Source organism: Hyperolius riggenbachi, chromosome 5 (assembly GCF_040937935.1).
Source record: "Hyperolius riggenbachi isolate aHypRig1 chromosome 5, aHypRig1.pri, whole genome shotgun sequence".
NCBI classification, from domain to species: Eukaryota; Metazoa; Chordata; class Amphibia; order Anura; family Hyperoliidae; genus Hyperolius; species Hyperolius riggenbachi.
This window is the reverse complement of record NC_090650.1, coordinates 206,865,409-206,888,505: the sequence shown is the minus strand read 5'-3', so window position 1 is coordinate 206,888,505 and position 23,097 is coordinate 206,865,409. Positions and strand designations below refer to the sequence as shown.

Sequence of the window (23,097 nt, the reverse complement as noted above, 5' to 3'; positions counted from 1 at the left end):
CGGGAACCTTCATAATAGTTCCCCTCACCTCCAGGCTTGTGTTCAACAGGCAGCTTCGGTGTTTGGTTCCCCTGTTTGCGGCGTTCATCTTTCCAAGAATAAACACGATCACAGGTATAGTCCTCTGGATCCCTTTTTATTTTCTGCTGTTTCCTGGCTGTGATCACTTTTTTCTCCTCAGCGATATCAGCCTCTATCTCTTCCATAGTTTCCTGGTATTCATCCGAGTCAATATAGGATTTTAGATTCTCCTCAGCTGCATTTAGGTCACTCTTAAGTTTACTCAAATGGACTTGCAAACGCTGGATAGTGAGTACCATGACATCGATGCTGCACTTGTTTAATATTTCAAAAAACCGTTGTATGAACACTGCATCATAGTTGAGCAAGATAGAGCGCAGGTTAACTCTATATCCTCGTGGGATCCTCCTGTTTTTAACGTAGTCTGCCAGAAAAATCTGATGCATGGAGTATTTGAGCTCCTTGTGCTTGAGATCATAGATGGAGTTCTTAATGCTGTCAGTATTGGTGCTGGACTCTTCCTCATCTGAGTCCACACTGGTCACCATGCCGAGTATGCGTTGTATCTCATCCTCTGCAAAAGCGAAGGTGAGGGCTTGCAGCGTGCTGGGTTCTGCATTGGTGTCTGGTGTCGCAACACTGTTGTCTCTGTTTCCACTGCTTTCCATGGTAGAGCAATCAAACAATGTCCAAACTGTACAATTCCACGGTAGCAGTGCCAGGTATTTTGTATCCTGGAGTTTGCCGGTGCCGAGCCTCGACCGGATTGCTCACACGGTCTCCTAGTAACACTCTGTTTCTTAATACAAGCATATTTGCAGCCAGTGGTGTGCCGCCTCATGATTTATTTGGAGTGTTACTAGGAGACCGTGTGAGCAATCCGGTCGAGGCTCGGCACCGGCAAACTCCAGGATACAAAATACCTGGCACTGCTACCGTGGAATTGTACAGTTTGGACATTGTTTGATTGCTCTACCATGGAAAGCAGTGGAAACAGAGACAACAGTGTTGCGACACCAGACACCAATGCAGAACCCAGCACGCTGCAAGCCCTCACCTTCGCTTTTGCAGAGGATGAGATACAACGCATACTCGGCATGGTGACCAGTGTGGACTCAGATGAGGAAGAGTCCAGCACCAATACTGACAGCATTAAGAACTCCATCTATGATCTCAAGCACAAGGAGCTCAAATACTCCATGCATCAGATTTTTCTGGCAGACTACGTTAAAAACAGGAGGATCCCACGAGGATATAGAGTTAACCTGTGCTCTACCTTGCTCAACTATGATGCAGTGTTCATACAACGTTTTTTTGAAATATTAAACAAGTGCAGCATCGATGTCATGGTACTCACTATCCAGCGTTTGCAAGTCCATTTGAGTAAACTTAAGAGTGACCTAAATGCAGCTGAGTAGAATCTAAAATCCTATATTGACTCGGATGAATACCAGGAAACTATGGAAGAGATAGAGGCTGATATCGCTGAGGAGAAAAAAGTGATCACAGCCAGGAAACAGCAGAAAATAAAAAGGCATCTAGAGGACTATACCTGTGATCGTGTTTATTCTTGGAAAGATGAACGCCGCAAATAGGGGAACCAAACACCGAAGCTGCCTGTTGAACACAAGCCTGGAGGTGAGGGGAACTATTATGAAGGTTCCCGCCCGCCACAGTACCCGCACGGACGAGGATCTGGTGCACGAGGCGGAGTTCCGCCCAGAAGGCAGCACACGAGACGGAGAGGAGGAGGACACAGAGGGAGACCACACAGGGGGAGAGGAGCCGCATCTGGAGATTACAGGGAGTCGGACAACTCAGACACCATGACGGATGACTCAGACTATTCAACCCCGCAGGATTTTCAAGAGGCCCGCGCTCCCACCGGCAGAGGGGGCGCGTTAGGAGAGGCAGGACAGCGAAGGGGCACAAAAGGATTTCGCAGACCCGGGCAATACCACCAGAGGAGGGAATACAATCTGAGGAAGAGACACCAATAAAGGTGAGCAATGTGATTAACATTTCACAATATGTGCCAGACCAGATTGAGCTCTCTGTACTGGAGAAGAGATTGGGGTTTGTGCCCACACACAGCGATTCTGTCTTTGATTGGGAGATTGATTTTTTTAAGTTCATCCGGAGACTTAAGTTAAAAGCATTTTTTAAAGATCAGGCATATGAAGATGGGGACAATAGAGTGCAAAGATATTTACAGAGATCTGATTGGATTCCAGAGGAAAGGTTTAAAGCTATTGAAACTTTTGAGAAGGCAGTGAGATCTGAGGTATTGCGAGAGTGGGACAACAGCAGGCACTCACGTCGCAATATCTCGTTTGCCGAGCAGCAAGCGCTCATTCGCTTGAGTAAGAACCCCCATATAATTATTACTAAGGCAGACAAAGGAGGGGCTACTGTCATTCAGAACACCACTAGCTACTTGGAGGAAGGACACAAACATGTCCAGAATAGTGACCATTACACCAAATGTGACAACGACCCCACCATATCTATCAAAGAGAAAGTCGATAGATTACTCAGTTCTGCCATTGAAGATGAAGTCCTGGATCCAAAGACAGCTAAGGGACTGATTATAAATCACCCCAAGGTCCCCCTCATGTACCTCCTCCCGAAGATACACAAACAGCTATACAATCCACCGGGACGTCCCATTGTGGCCAGCAGGGGGTCGGTACTGTATCCCCTGGCAGGCTTTTGAGATGTGCATTTACAGGACATTGTGTCAACATTTCAACATTGTTTAAGGGACACCACTGACCTCCTGAACAGATTAGAAGCGATAACGGAGTTACCAGAGGATCTGATATTTTGTAGTCTTGACATACAGAGTTTGTTCACTTCCATACCCCAAGACAAGGCTATCACCATCATTGAGGATAGGTTACTGGAGACGAACCTGCCAAATGGTTTAGTTTACTTTCTACTGGATAGCTTGGAACTAATTTTAAAATCTAATTATTTTAGGTTTCATACTGACATTTACTTTCAGCGACAAGGAGCGAGCATGGGATCCCCAGCAGCCCCCTCCATAGCTAACATTTTTGTAGAATCCCTAGAGAGAACAGTGTTTCTAAACAATCCCAAATACAAGCCCAATGTGTTTGGCTATTACCGTTTTGTCGATGACATATTGGTGTTGTGGAATGGCTCTGAGGAATTGCTCATGGAAATGGTTGAGGAGGCGAACAATGCACATCCCACCATTAAGTTCTCCCTGGAGACGTCCAGAGAGGAGGTCAATTTTCTCGACGTGACGATTAAACGGGTTGAGGGACGCCTCGTTACCAGATTGTTCCGGAAGCCCACGGACCGGAACAATCTATTACGTTTTGACAGCTACCATCATGGCCATGTAGTTAAAGCCATTCCCAGGGGTTAGTTCCTCAGAGCCAGACGAATCTGCACGAAAAAAGCGGATTACGTCAAAACTAGCCTGGAGCTCATGAATAAATTTGAACAGAAAGGTTATAAACGACACAAAATTGAAGTGAGGAAACAGGTTAGCGCTATGGATAGAGCCACGTTATTGTAGGGGAACAGCAGACCCACTGAACGCAAAGGGGTCCCTTTGGTAATGGGCTTAGGTAAAAACACCGCAAGGATAAAAAACGCTGTGCGCAAATTCTGGCCGGTATTAAGCACGGATAAGGAGATTGGAACTTTGTTTCAGAATGAGCCTGTGTTTTCCTTAAGACGGGGGAAAACCATTCAAGATTATGTGAGAAAGGTGGACACAGCACCCGAGGTGAAACAAGTGATTACTGGCAAAATGGGTACCCATCCGTGCTTAAATTGCAATGTGTGCAATGCTATTATCAAAGGAGATGCTATTTGTCATCCGCACACTGGCCAGAAGGTTAAAATCAAGGGCAGATATTATTGTACAACCCCGTGGGTGATATATGGCCTCAAATGTCCGTGCGGTCTTATGTATGTAGGAGAAACGACTAGAATGGTAAAAAAGCGTATACAAGAACACAAAAGGGACATTACTAGGTTTTCTAAAGGGGAAAGTGATTATGAAACATCAGTGTCAAGACATTTCAAAGAAAAAGGCCATAACGCAGCGCAATTAAAATGGTGTGTGTTGGAGGCTATGCAAAAGTCAGATGATGGAGGCGATTTGGAGAAAAGACTAAAAAGGAAAGAATCCAAATGGATTCATGACCTAGATGTTGTTCATCCAAGAGGCATGAATGAGAGGCTGCCGTTGAAATGCTTTTTATGAACGTTAGTTTAAATGTAGTAGTGCAGTAGTGTGAAACGAGACAACTTTAAGCATACAGCCCCCATGCAATATACAACAATAGGGATTATCAGCTTTGGTGCAACAACGTGTAATGTGTCAATCTTGATTGCTAGTGCAATAGTGTGAAACATGTTTTTAATGCACTTTTGTATTATTATTTATTTTGTATTTTTACAGGTTGTTCTTGTGAGAGGGTAGACTGTAATGGGAGTGCCCAGAATCTCGGTCAGTGACTAATATACCATGGGTAGCCCAAAGGAGTGCCCTTGAATGGAGCATTGGACTATTTGTATAAGTTGCACATTTTTGCACAATTTTGTATGTTTTTGTACATTGTATTTATAAGGCTAACACTGTGGGTTAATGATATGGGTGGAGCCAGAGGTGGACTCGGGTGTGGCACGCTTACCCCAGTCTTTATCTGTTTGTTGGTGGTGTGAGACATTGTTATGCACCTGATGAAGGATTTTCCGTAACATGAGTGCTTCTGTTTCTTAATACAAGCATATTTGCAGCCAGTGGTGTGCCGCCTCATGATTTATTTGGAGTGTTACTAGGAGACCGTGTGAGCAATCCGGTCGAGGCTCGGCACCGGCAAACTCCAGGATACAAAATACCTGGCACTGCTACCGTGGAATTTTACAGTTTGGACATTCTTTTCCCTGTAGCCTGCCAGCAACGATCACGGCTGGCAGGCTGTTTACTTAGCGGAGCTCCATCACTCAAGCGGGGATGCGCGTGCATCCGCGCGCGATCCACGCTAATCTACAGCTACAGGGCGTTAGGCGGTCGGGAGTGGGTTAAAGGAGCCTTTTTAATACTGGGGAAATATCTGGCTACCTACTGTATACTATGTGGGGTAACCTACCTAATATTAGGGGCACGTCTGGCTACTGATTCTGGGGGGGGGGGGCTACCTAATACTGGGGGCACATCTGGCTACCTATATTTGGGGGGTAACTACCTAAAACTGGGGGAACATCTGGCTACCAGTACTGGTGAGGGGAGCAACCTACTTAGTAATGGGGTCACATCTGCTGCCTACACTTGGTTGGGCACAATTCAGGGTGAGGAGGCAACTTTGGAATCTTAGCCTCTAGTGCTGGAGAGCCTTGTCCCGGCCCTTGGGGGGAACCCAGCTCTAAAAACAAAGTGCATTGAGTACTAAAACAAAAATTCATACCTGATTCACACTGTGCGTACTGCATAACACATGCGTTATTATATGTGTGAACTGCAATGGAAAATTAGAGAATTTTGACATACAGGTTAATTCAAAGCCTGCATGCAGCGAGTTAGAACAAGGCTACGTTCACACTAGTGCATTGCGGTGCATTGTGCCGGACAAAATATATCGATAATGCAATACAATTTTTACTTTAATTATACCCTTGCATTGGCGTGTTACTGGACAGCATGCACGTTTACAGTTGCTGTGAAGCATATTTTTTTTTACTGTATTCTAACGTGATGTGACTTTTCCCCTCCACTGCGTTGTGCTCCTGTTTTTACGGGGAATGCAATGCCCCAGTGTGAATCTAGCCTAAAGCAATCTATTACAACACAGAAATATGATAAGGTCTATACAAATGTATGGATAGTGAGATGACATGCAGAATTATTCTGCAATACTATGGATATAGTGTGAATACACTCTTAGTGACAGGGCTGTGCACTCTATAAAGCACTGCAGAAGATGCCATTACTATGTAAATAGATTAAAAATAAGTCACCAGAAAGGAGGGGGTGGCCAGTGATCTGGTAAGCGGAAGCAGAGATTGTGCTGCACAGTTTCACTGCTGTTTAGATTTAGCTTTATAAAAGAACAGAAAAGTATTCTTTGTAAGAAACGGCATGTGGACATTTATTAAACACTTCTGTTAGGATAGTATAGGATAAGGATATAGTTGTGAGTCTATTTACAGTACATGACTCACTTCAGTGTCACTTTATAGTTCATTTTGTGTCTAACTGCTTACCTGTATATCTGAGATATCTGTTCTGCTTAAAGGGAATTCCGGGGAAATATTTTTCAATAAAGTCTTACCTTTATCAGTAGGCAATTAATTGTACATCTGAGCAGTGCGCTCAGATTGCCCCCGAACGGCTGCGTTATACTCAGTTTCAGGACTCAACCTCCGAGGTCAGGTCCCCCAAACCCGGAAGAGTCTGACCCCACACAGGCAGGCACAGTACAATTTCACTGCAGTATGTGGAATACAGGCGCTGACGTATGGAGGAGTGTGGGGAGAGCATGAGGGGGAAATGATGCAATGAGAGGGCGGACATTACGCGTCAATGAATTGGCCCAATGGCCCATATGCAATGCACTTTTTCTCCTGAGTTTTCTCATAGATGATACTTTAACCACTTCAGGACCACAGTGCTAAACCCCCCTAAAGACTAGGCTATATCTTTCAAAATAGGCCACTGAAGCTTCAGGGCCGCACAAGACAGCACAGTAGTGATTCCCCCCCTCTTTTCTCCCCACCAACAGAGCTGTGGTGGAGATACGTGCTGACAGACGCGCGTGAGGCAGGGCTGCGGCCATTAGCCCTGCCTCAATGCGGAAGAGATCCCCGCAAAGAACGGAGGGGATTTGGGAGGTAAGGGATCCCCATTTAGCCGCGGGATAGCGGCGTTTTAGCAGGGGCACAAATGCCCCTGCTGAATATAAGCACTGAAGCGAGATTTATTCTCGCTTCAGTGTCTCTTTAAAAGAGAAGAAGAAAAATATATCTCCTAGGAGATGTCAGGAGAAAAAGTGAATTGCATATGGGCCAATGCGTCTTCCACTTTCAAATAAAGGGAACATCTAAATGGGTTAATGAGTTTAAATTACAAAGATAAAACAGGTCTTCTATACCCAAACTCAGAATGGGAAAATCCATGCAAAGTACTCTTCTCAAGACTGTAATGCTAGGTACACACGATACAATTTTCTGTCAGATAGATTATTTCCAACAAGTCTGATCTGATTTCCGATCGATTTTCCATATAACTGAATGGAAAATCAACTGGAAATCAGATTGGACCTGTTGAAAATAATCGATCTGACAGAAAATCTATCACAAAGTTGTACCGTGTGTACCTAGCATAACAGCTAGTAAACACAGATCTTTGGGTTCATTTTGATTTCAAATTTACAGTTTCCCATTTAGTATTAGCCTGAGACATAAACTAAATGGCCTCGATTCATAAAAGTGCCTGCGAGCGGGGAAAGTGGAGCGGGGAAACACCGCTGTCGGTATTTCCGCCTTCAGGGTGGTAATTCATAAAAATGTTGCCTGTTCTGACAGGCGTGCGGAGATACTCCGCTGTAGGCAGGCGTTAGGCTGTCGGGAGACATGCGGAAGCCGGAGAAGCAGGCGGAATCCCTCCGTGCGGTGTTCTCTCTGCAGCTGCTTGGGAGGTCTGTCCCATTCACTGCAACGGATTCCGCACGCTTCTCGCCACATCAGAGGTAGCGGTAATACCCGTCCGCATACCGCTACCTCTAATCTTTATGAATTGACATTTGTTACTTTTGCTGTGATTGATCACTCTGCTCGTGGATGTCGGCTTTTCATGCGGAAAAAGCCTTTATGAATACATATTTTGCTGTGTGGTCGGTAAAGCGAGCGGCTTTCTGCATTTCCTCATGCGGAAATGCTTTATGAATCGAGGCCAATGTCAACTGAAAACAAGCTAACCTGATGGGTTTGTTTACACAAATACAGTACTGATATTTGTTATTTATACTCTATGTATTTTGTGATTACCACTGCAGCAGGTGAAACTGTTTAACTTTACTTTTCAATGAAACTTTGGCACAGCTCCGTCCAAGCACAGCAGTGTATGAACTGGCAAGAAAATTTAATCTGGAAGTATCAATGTTTGAAAGACTGATCAGAAAGAAAGTTCCTTATGTGCGCTTGGATTACCAAGTAAGGGTTTTGTGCACTTTGCATCTTATAATTATATATCATTTACAATATTTATGTTGTTTTATAAGTGAAGAACATAAACATTTCAATGCAAGGTTTTTATTGCAAACTGGTTTAAGTCAGTGATACTGTAGGTCCAGTTAGCTCACTCTAGAAGGGAGGCCTCCCTACCTGGAGACGCCTCTGGAGTAAATTCCATCCTGTTTGTATGTTTCTATACTAATACCATTCCAGCACAATATTGAACATTCACCATCATAGCAGTTTTCCATGTCGATAACTTTATGAATACAGTTGATTCCTTCAAGAACTGTCTAATGTGGCCATTAAATTCTCAATTTTACCAAAAATAATTTAACCACACAAGTAAAAGGTAGAGTGGTTCGCACTGCGGTGCTACAGTTAGGGCGTGAGGGACAACTCCAGACGCACTCTAAACCTGGATCCCACACTATGCAGACATGGCATGCTTTGACAACAGAAATCAAGAAATTACTTTAGGTATGCAGTGTAGAAAGTGGTTGGCACTGCCAATAGTGCATTTATTGGTAATGCATGTCAGTCAAGGTACATGAAATTGAAGTGAGCCTATTACTTAATAGTTCATGCCAGCGTGGGTGCTGCAGCGGTGGTTGCTGGGTACTGAGAAGCTTATCAACACCCAGTACTGTTTTTCAGCAGCTTCCACACTGGTTTGAACTTTTAGCCGATAGGCTCAAAAGTTGCATAGCAGAAGCCCGGTCCTTAGCTGCATTGAAGTTGTACACTTGCAGCCTAGTTGAACAGGGACACAGCAGGGGGAGGTGAATGGCATAGGCCCAATCCCTGGCTGCATTGCACTTAGATACTTGCAGCCGAGTTGATCAGGGATACAGCGGGGGTAGGTGGATGGCAGAAGCTCAGTCCCGGGCTGCATTGCAGTTGGGCACTTGCAGCCTAGTTGAGCATGTACACAACGGGGAGGTGGATGGCAGAAGCTCTGTCCTGTGAAGTTGGACACGTGCAGCCAAATTGAGCAGAGACACTGCGGGGGAGGTGAATGGCAGAAGTCCGGTCCTCGGGTGAATTGCAGTTGGGCACTTGCAGCCGAGTTGAGCATGAATGCAGCAGGGGGAGCCAGCACATTACGCCATCGATAGGCGGGTAGCCAGCACTTTAGCAAACAATGATGATAAGAATGCGCCACTCGCAATCATCATTGGTTGAGTTTGCAATCATCTGAAAGTGGCAGTCACACCAAATCGATGCCCCAACTTGGCCGCATAACCGTAATCGTTCAGTGATGGTTTAGTCCTCCAATGATTCTCTTCCTTCCTGGCTGGCAGAACAAAAAGGGTAGCCTTGGGGCCTTTTCAGTCCAACCCTGTACAACTAAAATATGGTGTGCTACAGGGTTCAATACTATTCACTTTGTTATTAATCAGATACATGATGCCACTCGAAATCATGCAAAAACTTGGTCTGACATACCACTGCTAAGCTGATGACACCCAGCTATATATGTCAGTCAATCCCGACATGACAGACTCCATCCCAAAAACAAACACATGCTTAGCTAAGCTTCAGGAGTGGATGAACGAACAAAAACTGGCTTAAACTAAATACTGATAAAACTGAGGTTCTTGTCCTCGGTGGCCAACGCCTAACAGCAAAGCCTCTCCAGAAACAGTCAACACCACTAAGGTTAGGGAACTCAAATTAAACTTCAGGAATCAGGTCTCAGCTTTGGTGAAACATTTCTTTCACCCAAGCAATATTGGAAAAATTAAGCACCTAATCTCTTCAGAGAATCTTCCAACCCTAGTTCATGCCTTCGTTACATCACAGCTGGACTATTGCAGTGCCCTCAATGCAGGCCTTCCAAGTAAAGACCTACACCGCCTGCAGCTAGTAGAGAATGCTGCCTCAAGACTGATAACAAGCCAACCCCGGCATTGCAAATAACACCAATCCTTTGCTCACTACACTGGCTACCCATAAAATGGAGAATAATTTTCAAATTTGGAATGCTAACATTCAAATCTCTACACGACCTAGGCCCTGGGTATCTGAAGGATTTGTTGTAACTGTGTCACACCTCCCACAACCTCAGATCAAAACGATCCAATAACTTGACAACCCCCAGAATTCAACTAAAAACCTTTGGAGACAGAGCTTTCTGTCATGCTGCGCTTTGGGTCCTACAAGAGAAAAGCGCTTTACAAATGGTTTGTTGTTTTTCTTGATTGCTCTGGGTGAAAAGATCTAGCTCAAAAGGGAGCGGGTCAGTTGTGCAGCCCTCCATTCGCCATGCATGTTTCCAGATATGCTGTTACTGCACACAGTGCACAGGAGAGCTGCAACATGTGCGGGCTTGTGGAAATTAAAGAAAACCTGAACTGAAAATGAAAAGTCAAAATAAGCATACACAGGTCATACTTACCTCCAGTGTAGTCTTCTCCTCAATCCCTTTCTCCTTTCCCGCGTTCTGTTTGTCCACTGTGATCAATGGAATTCTCCGTCCTCCATTTTGAAAATGGCCGTTACTCTATAACAGCTTTCTGGTCAGCACACTGTTAAACTGTAACATCGCCCACTTGAGCCATAGGGAAACATGGACACATCAGTTCTCCTCTCAGCTGTAACTGACAGCAACTGATATATAACTGACAGCAGCTGATATATTTTAGTTCTGACAAAATGTTGTCAGAACAGGAAGGGATCATTGTCAGAAGAAAATGGTGATCTTCTGAGAGGAACTGATGGCAAGGTAACTATGCAATGTTCATTTGAAGTTACCTCATGTGTTTATTTTAAATAATTTTACTCAGTACAGGTTCTCTTTAAGCTCGAAATAATAGTGTACTAAAACAGCAATTAGTACACTATTGTTCCAGGCACAATCTCCACAATCCCGCACATGTTGCAGCTCTCTTGCACGCTGTATGCAGTAAAAGCATATCTGGAACCATGAGTGGAGGGGTTGCGTTCCTAAGGACGGACAGAGTGGACGGGGAACAGTCACTTCCTCCCCACCCATAATCGATGTTCAGCTCAGTTGAATATTACAGCTGAACAGAGTGGAAGCCATTCAACACAGCTGGTAATCTTCCCAGGAGTTGACATTCCAGCAAATTAATCCCAAGGCCAAGCCATGTTATGTTCAGAGAAATTGCAAAAATAACCAGAGGTACATTTTTTTTCGTCAACCTCCAGAAAAAACAATTGTGAACCTCTGGATAACCAGATGATATTATTTTCTATGCTCTGATTTGTAGAACGTTAGAATTAAAAGTGGTACTGCTTTCTTTTTCTCATGACTATATATTTTGAATAGTTCTTAACCGGTTTGGGACTGCGCGCAGTTAAAACTACGCTAGTGGCTGCCTAAGCCTGATGCAACCACGCATCCCTGCCAGCACTGAACTTAGCTGTCTAAGGACAGCAGAGCTCCGTAACTCGGTCAGGAGGTCAGGATGACCAATCCCAGTGATCAAGAAGTGTAAATGAAAAAAGGCTCTGGTTCTTAAAGGGAACCAGAGAGGAATGGTTTCTTAAAATAGAAAAAGATTTCATACATACCTGGGGCTTCTTCCAGCCCCATAAGCCTGGATTGCTCCCACGCCGCCATCCTCCGCTTCCTGGAACCGCTGGTACCGGGCCCGTCACTTCCGGCGGTCGCGGCCAATTGTCCGCATCACAGGGGCTCCCTCCATACCCGTACCCTTGCAGCTGCGCAGTAGGCAGCCTCATGCGTACGTCTATGGAGGGAGCTCCATGTGATGCGGAGAATCGTCCGCGTCTGCTGGCCGACTCGCGGCAATGACGGGACCCGGTACCGGCGGATCCAGGCAGCAGAGGACGGCGGCATGGGAGCGATCCGTGCGTATGGGGCTGGAGGAAGCGCCGGGTATGTATAAAACCTTTTCTTGATCCTCTCTGGCTCCCTTTAAAGGGAACAGAGCTGTTGGTCTGAAAGCAGTTAAAGGGGCACTATGGTGAGAATTATGCTGACCCATTATCCCCAAATCAATTACTTAATATGGACAGCATAAATTTCACCATAGAGTTTGTTTTTAAAAAATAGCTCTTAACACTAATTCCGCCCTCCAAAAGAGCTGAGCTGCAGTCATTGCCATGCTCTAAGCGTCGGGTTGTACTGCTAACATGATTTATAACTAGCAGACACTCAACAGCTGATTATAAGGAGGCTGGCTGATACACACTGGAGAGCTGCTTTAGTTTTCACATGTAACTAGATAAATAAATAAACAAGCTGCTAAGTAAGTAAGGGCCGGTTCACACGGACAGCATCGCACGGCTACCACAATTATCGCCGATTGCGCAAATGCAGTGTTCTGATCCCAATTTACTGAGTCATTTCAGGCAACAGCTTCTAGGGCCGATTCACCACCGCATCTTCATGTCCCGTTGTGGAGATGCAAACCGCAAATCGCGATGGGACACCAATGCTCACCGCAGGAAGCCCAGCGCCACCCCCGAACGTGACAACGCAGAACAGAAGGCCGGAGGATGCCGCCAAGCATTCGTGTGAACCGGCCCTAACTATTTAGCAGCCTGTTTATTTTTGTAATTAGCTAGTTAACATATGAAAATCAACAGCATTGGGCTCTGTAGTGTGTGAGTTATAAATCAGCTTTGTAGAGTGTCTGTTAGCACAGAGCAGTCCAACAATTTCTTATCAGGGATATCTGATGTAATGACGCAGCTGAAACGTGTAGAGGGGTGTTAGGACATAATTTGTAACACAAACTGTATGGCGAAATTTATGCTGTTCAATATTAACCACTTACCGCTGTTCACGGCAGTATATCTACGCCCGCAGGACTTCAGTTCCTGCAGAGGGGTGTAGATATTGCCGCAAGCGCCCACTGCTCGCTCCCACGCAAGTACTCGTCGCCGCCCGTTAGAGAGGAGATCGATAAATGGGAACTCACTTCCCATTTATTGATTTAAATTCCCCGTGTCAGTGATCGCTGCCATTAATAAGATAATTTTAACTAAGGAAGTAACACATCCATGCATTACTACCTGTTTGCATACTAATAGTAAGCACAGGAAAGTAATGCACAAGGACATCTTGTAGCCAAATAGTAAACTTACACCTACATACATTTTAAAAAAAATAGAATACACATACATTACATTAAAATGAATGTTAATGTTAACGCCAATTGGCGTCAAGTTCTGGGGCCAGCTAATGGAGGAGATCGCGCGCAGGCTGAGCGCGCATCTCCTGCTCGTGGGGCGGAGCTCTGTCCCGCCTTCAGTCTCCGAGCCGTCTTAACACATAGTACAGCGCTGCGATCACACGGCTGTCCCCCTGGGGCAGAAGAAAGCGATCGGCTCTCATAGGCAGAAGTCTATGACAGCCAATCGCCAGGATTGGCCAGCTGGGGGGAGGGAGGGGATTTAAAAAAAAAAAAAACAGAAATAGCAAAAAAATAATAACATTTATATTTACAAAAAAAAAAAAATAAACACAAGGGGGGGGGGGGGGGGGGCGATCAGACCCCACCAACAGAGAGTTCTGTTGGTGGGCAGAAAAGGGGGGGAATCACTAGTGTGCTGTGTTGTGCGGCCCTGCAGCTTGGCCTTAGAGCTGCAGTGGCCAATTATGAAAAAAACAGCCTGGTCTTTAGGGGGGTCCTCAAGTGGTTAAATATGTATGTCAAGAGAGTATATTACTGTTAATTTTGAAAATATGGGCTTGTAATTAGTGCTGGACGCAAAAATGAAACAATTGACCTTTATTTCCAAATAAAATATTGGCGTCATACGCTGTACTAGTGAAATATTGTAAAGGTTGCCAAATATGCAAATAAAATGTATGGGTTTTAATTATGGTAGCATGTATTTTTTTAAACTATAATGGCCAAAAACTGACAAATAATGATTTTTTCCCCCTTTTTCTTAATTTTCCTGTTAAAAGGCATTTAGGATAAAATAATTATATTATATACTCGCATATAAACCGACCTGTGTATAAGCCAAGGTGCCCACTTTTCCCTCAGAAACCAGGAAAATGTGATTGACTCACGTATAGGCCCCCTCCCCAGTATAGCCCCCCCACAGTAGCCAGATGTGCCACCAGTACAAGTCAACCTCCCTCCCCGTAGCCAGATGTACCCCAAGGATGATACAGCTGTGCCTCAAGACGCCGCTAGGTGGCATCATAGATATGAGACACAACAATTTCCACACAGGAAGAATTCCCGATCAATGACACATTGCTTGCACGCTAGGCTCAACAATCCAGGGGACACAGATAGTCTTGAGCAGCGCACTCTGCACACCATGTTGCAGGGGATGGGTGTAACGATTGGTGTCAGCGAGAACAGATTTCTCTGATTATTGGTGATCTGCAGTATCACCAATAATACAGATGCTATACCTGATTATGTGTGATCTGCAGAATCACCAATAATACTAGTATAGGCAGAACCAGGACAACCAATGTAATGATAGGTGCTTGGTGCAACAGTAATGGTAGAGATACTTGTTCTCCCAGAGGAGCTGGGAGAGGGAAATATCTCAATATAACAAACTCCAGCAAGCTGGAGATGACAGTAGTGAAATAGATCTCCCGAGGAGCGGGTAGAAATACACTGAACAAGAGTACTGATCACCCGAGGAGCGGGTGATTCAGACTATACTGAAGCCACTACTACCTGAGGAGCAGGCAGAGGAGATAATCTTGTAGTGACTATTCACCTGAGGAGCAGGTGATTAACCTCCCTGGCGGTAAGCCCGAGCTGAGGTCGGGCTATGCCGCCGGGAGGCACCGCTCAGGCCCCGCTGGGCCGATTTGCATAATTTTTTTTGTTACACGCAGCTAGCACTTTGCTAGCTGCGTTTAACCTCCGATCGCTGCCGCTACCCGCCGATCCGCCGCTATCCGTCGCGCCGCAGCCCCCCCCCCCCTAGACCCCGTGCGCTGCCTGGCCAATCCCGTTCTTTGAACGGGATCTCTTGATCTCCGATCGCCGAAGGCAATCGGAGGGGCTGGGGGGATGCCGCCGAGCAGCGGCTATCATGTAGCGAGACGTTGTCTCGCTACATGAAATTTTTTTATTTTTTTTTAAAAACGGATTTGCTGCCCCCTGGCAGATTTTAATAAACCGCCAGGGAGGTTAAGACTGTACTGCAGCTACCGACCACCTGAGGAGCAGGTGATTCAGACTGTACTGCAGCTTCTGACCACCTGAGGAGCAGGTGATTCAGACTGTACTGAAGCTACTGATCACCTGAGGAGCAGGTGATTCAGACTGTACTGAAGATACTGATCACCTGAGGAGCAGGTGATTCAGACTGTACTGAAGCTACTGATCACCTGAGGAGCAGGTGATTCAGACTGTACTGAAGCTACTGATCACCTGAGGAGCAGGACCCCTCACCAGTGACTAACTCACTGGCGAGGACAGGAAGGTCAGACAAGCACGTTTGGCAACAGGCGGACAGAGACGGTACAGAGACAGGAAGCTAAATCAGAGTAGTAATTCAGGCAACTATATCAGATAGGCAAAGGTACAGAGTCAGTGAGCAGAAGAATAGTCAAACTAGCAGAAGGTCCTAACAAATAATACAATTCAATAGTACTTTAAGCTATCAACATAATCTGGCTAAGTGTGGATCCCCAGCTCCAGCTGGTTCTAGCACACTTTGGCATCTGACTAGGTCTGAGTGCTAACACGTAGCATATGCAACAGCAGACGCGGAGCAACTGACAGGCAGGTCCTATATATACTAAACGCGCTCCATAGCGCCGCCCCAGTCACTCAGCCAATCCAGAGCATAGCTGGAGTCAGCTGACCGAGTGATCAGCTGACTCCCCTTCTAGATGCATAAAGGTCCTTTCGCTCGGCGCGTGCGCGCGTAGCCCTTAGTCTATGAGCGATAGAAGGACCAGGCAAAGCACCAGCATGTAACTGTGTGGCGGAAACCGCCGGCTGCGACGCGGAGATAGCCGCCATGCCGCTTGCTGTCGCGGCAGTATCTCCACTATCCATTACAATGGGGGCACAGACACAGCAGGGAGCCAGCTGGCAAGAGCAGGATCACTAGTGCACAATCCTTACGATCCTCTGCCAGTAACAAAACCTGCTCCACCATCTGTTCTGCTGCACTGACTCACATATAAGCCGAGGGGGTAACTTTTAAGCACATTTTTTGCGCTAAAAATTAGGCTTATACGCGAGTATATAAGGTATTAGCAAAATGTACCACTCAAAGAAAGCCTATATAGAAATAAATAGATTGTTTTGTTGTGATTAGTAGTGATAAAGTTATAGGTAAATGAATGGAAGGAGCGCTGAGAGGTGAAAATTGCTCTTGTACAGAAGGGAAAAAAACCCTTAGTAGGGAAGTGGTTAAATAACTAATGTGGGGATAATGGAGCAACATAAGTTTCACTATAGTGCCCCTTTAAGCAAGTGAGGGAAATATGATGGGGAGGAGGTGACGCAGTGGGGTGGGTAAACGTGCCAAGACTCACACCAATAGTGCTAGTAGACAGATAGACTGAATTGGTTCTCTGGCTTCACACAGTATTTTTGCCTTAATACAGTATGGTCTGCATTGTATCCACTTTGGTCTTGTCAAGAGAGGTGCAGTGGAATTAACCACTTGCCGACCGCCCACTGTAGATTGGCGGCGGCAAAGTGGCAGCCCCAGGACCACGTAACGCAGAATGGCGTCGGGTCCTGGGACACTGTATTGCCGGGGATCGCGCGCATCCGCCGGCAATAGGCTCCAACCCACCCACGACGTAAACCCGCTGGCCAAACGGAGGTGCTGGCAGGTTGTGAAACCCGACGATCGCCGCATAGGAAGCGTATAATACGCTTTGTAATGTTTACAAAGTGTATTATACAGGCTGCCTCCTGCCCTGGTGGTCCCAGTGTCCGAGGGACCACCAGGGCAGGCTGCAGCCACCCTAGTGTGCACCCAAACACACTGATCTACCCCCCCCCTGCCCGCTGATCGCCCACAGCACCCCTCAGACCCCCCCTGCCCACCCCCCAGACCACTGTTTGCACCCAATCACCCCCCCTAATCACCCATCAATCACTCACTGTCACTATCTGTCAACGCTATTTTTTTTGTAGTCCCTAAACTGCCCCCTGGGGACTCCTGATCACCCCCCCCCCACCCCTCAGATTCTCCCCAGACACCCCCCCCCCCCCTGTGTACTGTATGCATCTATCCCCCCTGATCACCTGTCAAACACCTGTCAGTCACCCATCAATCACCCCCTGTCACTGCCACCCATCATTTAAGCCCCTAACCTGCCCCTTGCGGGCAATCTGATCACCCACCCACACCATTCGATCGCCTGCAGACCCGACGTCAGATCACCTCCCAAGTGCACTGTTTACATCTGTTTCTCCTCTAAACACCCACTAATTACCCATCAATCACCCCCTATCACCACCTGTCACTGTTACCCATTTGATTAGACCCTAATCTGCCCCTTGCGGGCACCCAATCACCCGCCCACACGCTCAGATTTCCCTCAGACCCCCCCCCCCTTATCAATTCGCCAGTGCATTATTTACATCTGTTCTTCCCTGTAATAACCCACTGATCACCTGTCAATCACCCCCTGTCACTGCCACCCATCAATCGCCCCCTGTCACTGCCACCCATCAATCAGCCCCTAACCTGCCCCTTGCGGGCAATCTGATCACCCACCCACACCTTTAGTTTGCCTGCAGACCCGACGTCAGATCACCTCCCAAGTGCACTGTTTACATCTGTTCTCTCCTCTAAACACCCACTAATTACCCATCAATCACCCCCTGTCACCACCTGTCACTGCTACGCATGAGATTAGACCCCTATCTGCCCCTAGGGCACCCAATCACCCGCCCACACCCTCAGAACGCCCTCAGACCCCAGCCCTGATCACCTCGCCAGTGCATTGCTTGCATCTATTCCCCCCACTAATCACACCTTAAGACACCCATCAATCACCACCTGTCACCTCCTAGCACACCTACCCATCAGATTAGGCCCTAATTTGCCCCGTGTGGGCTCCTGATCACTCGGCCAAACCCTCAGATCCCCCTCAGACCCCCTTCCGATCACCTCCCCAGTGCATTGATTGCATCTATTTTCCCCTCTAACCACCCCCTGAGACACCCATCAATCACCTCCTGTCACCCCCCTAGCACTCCTATCCATCAGATCAGGCCCAATACAACCTGTCATGTAAGAGGCCACCCTGCTTATGACCGGTTCCACAAAATTAGCCCCCTCATAGACCACCTGCCATCAAAATTTGCAGATGCTTATACCCCTGAACAGTCATTTTGAGACATTTGGTTTCCAGACTACTCACGTTTTGGGCTCGTAAAATGCCAGGGCAGTATAGGAACTCCACAAGTGACCCCTTTTTAGAAAAAAGACACCCCAAGGTATTCTGTTAAGTGTATGAAGCGTTCATAGAAGATTTTATTTTTTGTCAAAAGTTAGCGGAAATTGATTTTTATTGTTTTTTCACAAAGTTTCATTTTTCACTAACTTGTGAAAAAAAATAAGATCTTCTATGAACTCACCATACACCTAACGGAATACCTTGGGGTGTCTTCTTTCTAAAATGGGGTCACTTGTGGCGTTCCTATACTGCCCTGGCATTTTAGGGGCCCTAAACCGTGAGGAGTAGTCTAGAAAACAAATGCCTCAAAATGACCTGTGAGGCATTGGACCCCTTAGCGCACCGAGGCTGCAAAAAAGTGTCACGTTGTTGTATCGCCGTACTCAGGAGAAGTAGTATAATGTGTTTTGGGGTGTATTTTTACACATACCCATGCTGGGTGGGAGAAATCTCTCTGTATATGTAAAAATACACCACAAAACACATTGGGCCTGATTCACAAAGCGGTGATAACTCAGTTATCACGCCTAAAAGACTTTAGGCGTGATAACCTTTGCACCACTGAGTTATCACCGATTTTTGCTCTTTATCGCGCGAAGTTTCCGCGCGTACGAGCGTACGTGCGCGCGCAAAGTCCCATAGGGCTTAATGGGAGCTTCGCGCGAAGCGGGCGCCGCTCCCATTTTATTTTTTGTCACAAGTTAGCAGAAAATGACACTTTGTGAAAAAAACAATTAAAAATCAATTTCCGCTAACTTGTGACAAAAAATAAAATCTTCTATGAACTCACCATACTCCTAACGGAATACCTTGGGGTGTCTTCTTTCTAAAATGGGGTCATTTGTGGGGTTCCTATACTGCCCTGGCATTTTAGGGGCCCTAAACCGTGAGGAGTAGTCTTGAAACCAAATGTCGCAAAATGACCTGTGAAATCCTAAAGGTACTCATTGGACTTTGGGCCCCTTAGCGCAGTTAGGGTGCAAAAAAGTGCCACACATGTGGTATCGCCGTACTCAGGAGAAGTAGTAAAATGTGTTTTGGGGTGTATTTTTACACATACTCATGCTGAGTGGGAGAAATATCTCTGTAAATGGACAATTGTGTGTAAAAAAAATCAAAAAAGTGTCATTTACAGAGATATTTCTCCCACCCAGCATGGGTATGTGTAAAAATACACCCCAAAACACATTATACTACTTCTCCTGAGTACGGCAATACCACATGTGTGGCACTTTTTTGCAGCCTAACTGCGCTAAGGGGCCCTAAGTCCAATGAGCACCTTTAGGCTTAACAGGGGTGCTTACAATTTAGCATCCCCCAAAATGCCAGGACAGTAAACACACCCCACTAATGACCCCATTTTGGAAAGTAGACACTTCAAGGTATTCAGAGAGGAGCATAGTGAGTCCGTGGCAGATTTCATTTTTTTTTTGTCGCAAGTTAGAAGAAATGGAAACTTTTTTTTTCCTTTTTTGTTTTTGTCACAAAGTGTCACTTTCCGCTAACTTGTGACAAAAAATAAAATCTTCTATGAACTCACCATGCCTCACAGTGAATACTTTGGGATGTCTTCTTTCCAAAATGGGGTCATTTGGGGGGTATTTATACTATCCTGGAATTTTAGCACCTCATGAAACATGACAGGTGCTCAGAAAAGTAGGAGATACTTCAAAATGGGAAAATTCACTTTTTGCACCATAGTTTGTAAACGCTATAACTTTTACCCAAACCAATAAATATTCACTGAATGTTTTATTTTTAGCAAAGACATGTAGCAGAATAACTTTCGCTCTCATATGTATAGGAAATTTTACTTTATTTGAAAAATGTCAGCACAGAAAGTAAAAAAAGTCATTTTTTTGACAAAATTCATGTCTTTTTTGATGAATATAATAAAAAGTAAAAACCGCAGCAGCAATCAAATAGCACCAAAAGAAAGCTGTATTAGTGACAAGAAAAGGAGGTAAAATTCATTTAGATGGTAGGTTGTATGACCGAGCAATAAACCGTTAAAGCTGCAGTGGTCTGAATGGAAAAAAGGCTCTGGTCCTTAAGGGGTTTTATGACTGCAGTCCTTAAGTGGTTAAAAGGAGAGCAAGGGATAGGTGTGCTTATGGGTGAAAATTTTAACCAATTTCTTGATTTTAACCAAAGCTTGATTTAAAGTGTACCCAGGGCTAAATTGACACAATAATTTGGACTCAGAGACATGTTAGATAGTAAATGACATACCCCTTAGTCCTTTCTCCTCTGTGCTCCATCCCTCCTGCCTGCCGCACTGCCCTCTGAAATTGCTGACAAGAAGCTTGTCAGCTGTTTATCAAAGGAAGGGGCAATCTTTGCAGGAGAGGGACTTCCTCTCTGTGGTTATTCACTGCTTCTCCCCACCTCTCTCCTGCCCTTGTCTCTGTGCTCTGCGGGAGAAGCACAGATTGGAGCTGCAGCGTCATGATCCCAAGGTCGCGGCCATTTTGTTTTCCAATGAAAAGGAAAGTAGCTGAATAGATGGCTCAGGGGCAGTAGGAAGCAACGGTAAGCATCTCTACCTGATATTTTTACAGGTTTTCCCGTGGCTCAGGTTCTCTTTAAAGCTCGAGAATAGCCACCTATTTATTTAATTTGGATGGTACTAAATTTGTATTACTTAGCAATGCACAAAGTTTCCCTGCATCTCCCATCTTACTATATGAATACTGGGCCAAAGGGAATCTCTCTAAAGCAGCTGCATCAAATATGAAAATAGCTGCACAAGAAGTTTAGTCCCTATTCACCTTTACTAACAAAGAAAAATCAGAGAGAATGAACCAGGGATTTATATAGGCAAAAGTACATAGAGCAGCACACATAACTTGCAAGACCGCTTTAAAAATATTGTTTACAGTGGCTTGCAAAAATATTCGGCCCCCTTGAAGTTTTACACATTTTGTCACATTACTGCCACAAACATGAATCAATTTTATTGGAATTCCACGTGAAAGACCAATACAGAGTGGTTTACACGCGAGAAGTGGAACGAAAATCATACATGATTCCAAACATTATTTACAAATAAATAACTGCAAAGTGGTGTGTGCGTAATTATTCAGCCCCCCTGAGTCAATACTTTGTAGAACCACCTTTTGCTGCAATTACAGCTGCCAGTCTTTTAGGGTATCTCTCTACCATCTTTGCACATCAAGAGACTGAAATCCTTGCCCATTCTTCTGTTCAAAACAGCTCCAGCTCAGTCAGATTAGATGGACAGCGTTTGCGAACAGCAATTTGCGGATCTTTCCACAGATTTTAAATTGGATTTAGATCTGGACTTTGACTGGGTCATTCTAATACATGGGTATGTTTTGTTTTAAACCATTCCATTGTTGCCCTGGCTTTATGTTTAGGGTTGTTGTCCTGCTGGAAGGTGAACCTCCGCCCCAGTCTCAAGTCTTTTGCAGACTCCAAGAGGTTTTCTTCCAAGATTGCCATGTATTTGGCTCCATCCATCTTCCCATCAATTCTGACCAGCTTCCCTGTCCCTGCTGAAGAGAAGCACCCCTGGAACATGATACTGCCACCACCATATTTGACAGTGGGGATGGTGTGTTCAGAGTGATGTGCAGTGTTAGTTTTCTGCCACACATAGCGTTTTGTATTTTGGCCAAAAAGTTCAGTTTTGGTCTCATCTGACCAGAGCACCTTCTTCCACATGTTTGCTGTGTCCCCCACATGGCTAGTGGCAAACTGCAAACAGGACTTCCTATGCTTTTCTGTTAACAATGGCGTTCTTCTTGCCACTCTTCCATAAAGGCCAATTTTGTGCAGTGCATGACTAATAGTTGTCCTATGGACAGATTCCCCCACCTGAGCTGTAGATCTCTGCAGTTCGTCCAGAGTCACCATGGGCCTCTTGACTGCATTTATCATCAGCGCTCTCCTTGTTCGGCCTGTGAGTTTAGGTGGATGGCCTTGTCTTGGTAGGTTTACAGTTGTGCCATACTCCTTCCATTTATGAATGGTCGTTTGAACAGTGCTCCGTGGGATGTTCAAGGCTTTGGAAATCTTTTTGAAGCCTAAGCCTGCTTTCAATTTCTCAATAACTTGATCCCTGACCTGTCTTGTGTGTTCTTTGGACTTCACTGTGTTGTTGCTCCCAATATTCTCTTAGACAACCTCTGAGGCCGTCACAGAGCAGCTGTATTTGTACTGACATTAGATTACACACCGGTGCACTCTATTTAGTCATTAGCACTCATTAGGCAATGTCTATGGGCAACTGACTGCACTCAGACCAAAGGGGGCTGAAGAATTACGCACACACCACTTTGCAGTTATTCATCTGTAAAAAATGTTTGGAATCATGTATGATTTTCGTTCCACTTCTCATGTGTACACCACTTTGTATTGGTCGTTCATGTGGAATTCCAATAAAATTGATTCATGTTTGTGGCAGTAATGTGACAAAATGTGGAAAACTTCAAGGGGGCCGAATACTTTTGCAAGCCACTGTATATTCGATAGTTGTGGAT

The 23,097-nt window shown here is 45.5% G+C and overlaps 1 protein-coding gene across 1 annotated transcript in view; it reads left to right on the top strand.

The window, feature by feature from the left end:
- Nucleotides 1-23,097, top strand: part of LOC137518578 (NFX1-type zinc finger-containing protein 1-like) — a 338,789-nt gene that overhangs the window by 270,578 nt on the left and 45,114 nt on the right. Inside the window, exon 14 of the mRNA XM_068236642.1 lies at nucleotides 8,104-8,214. Within this exon, the coding sequence (XP_068092743.1) occupies nucleotides 8,104-8,214 (111 nt within the window). The remainder of the gene's footprint in view (nucleotides 1-8,103; nucleotides 8,215-23,097) is intronic.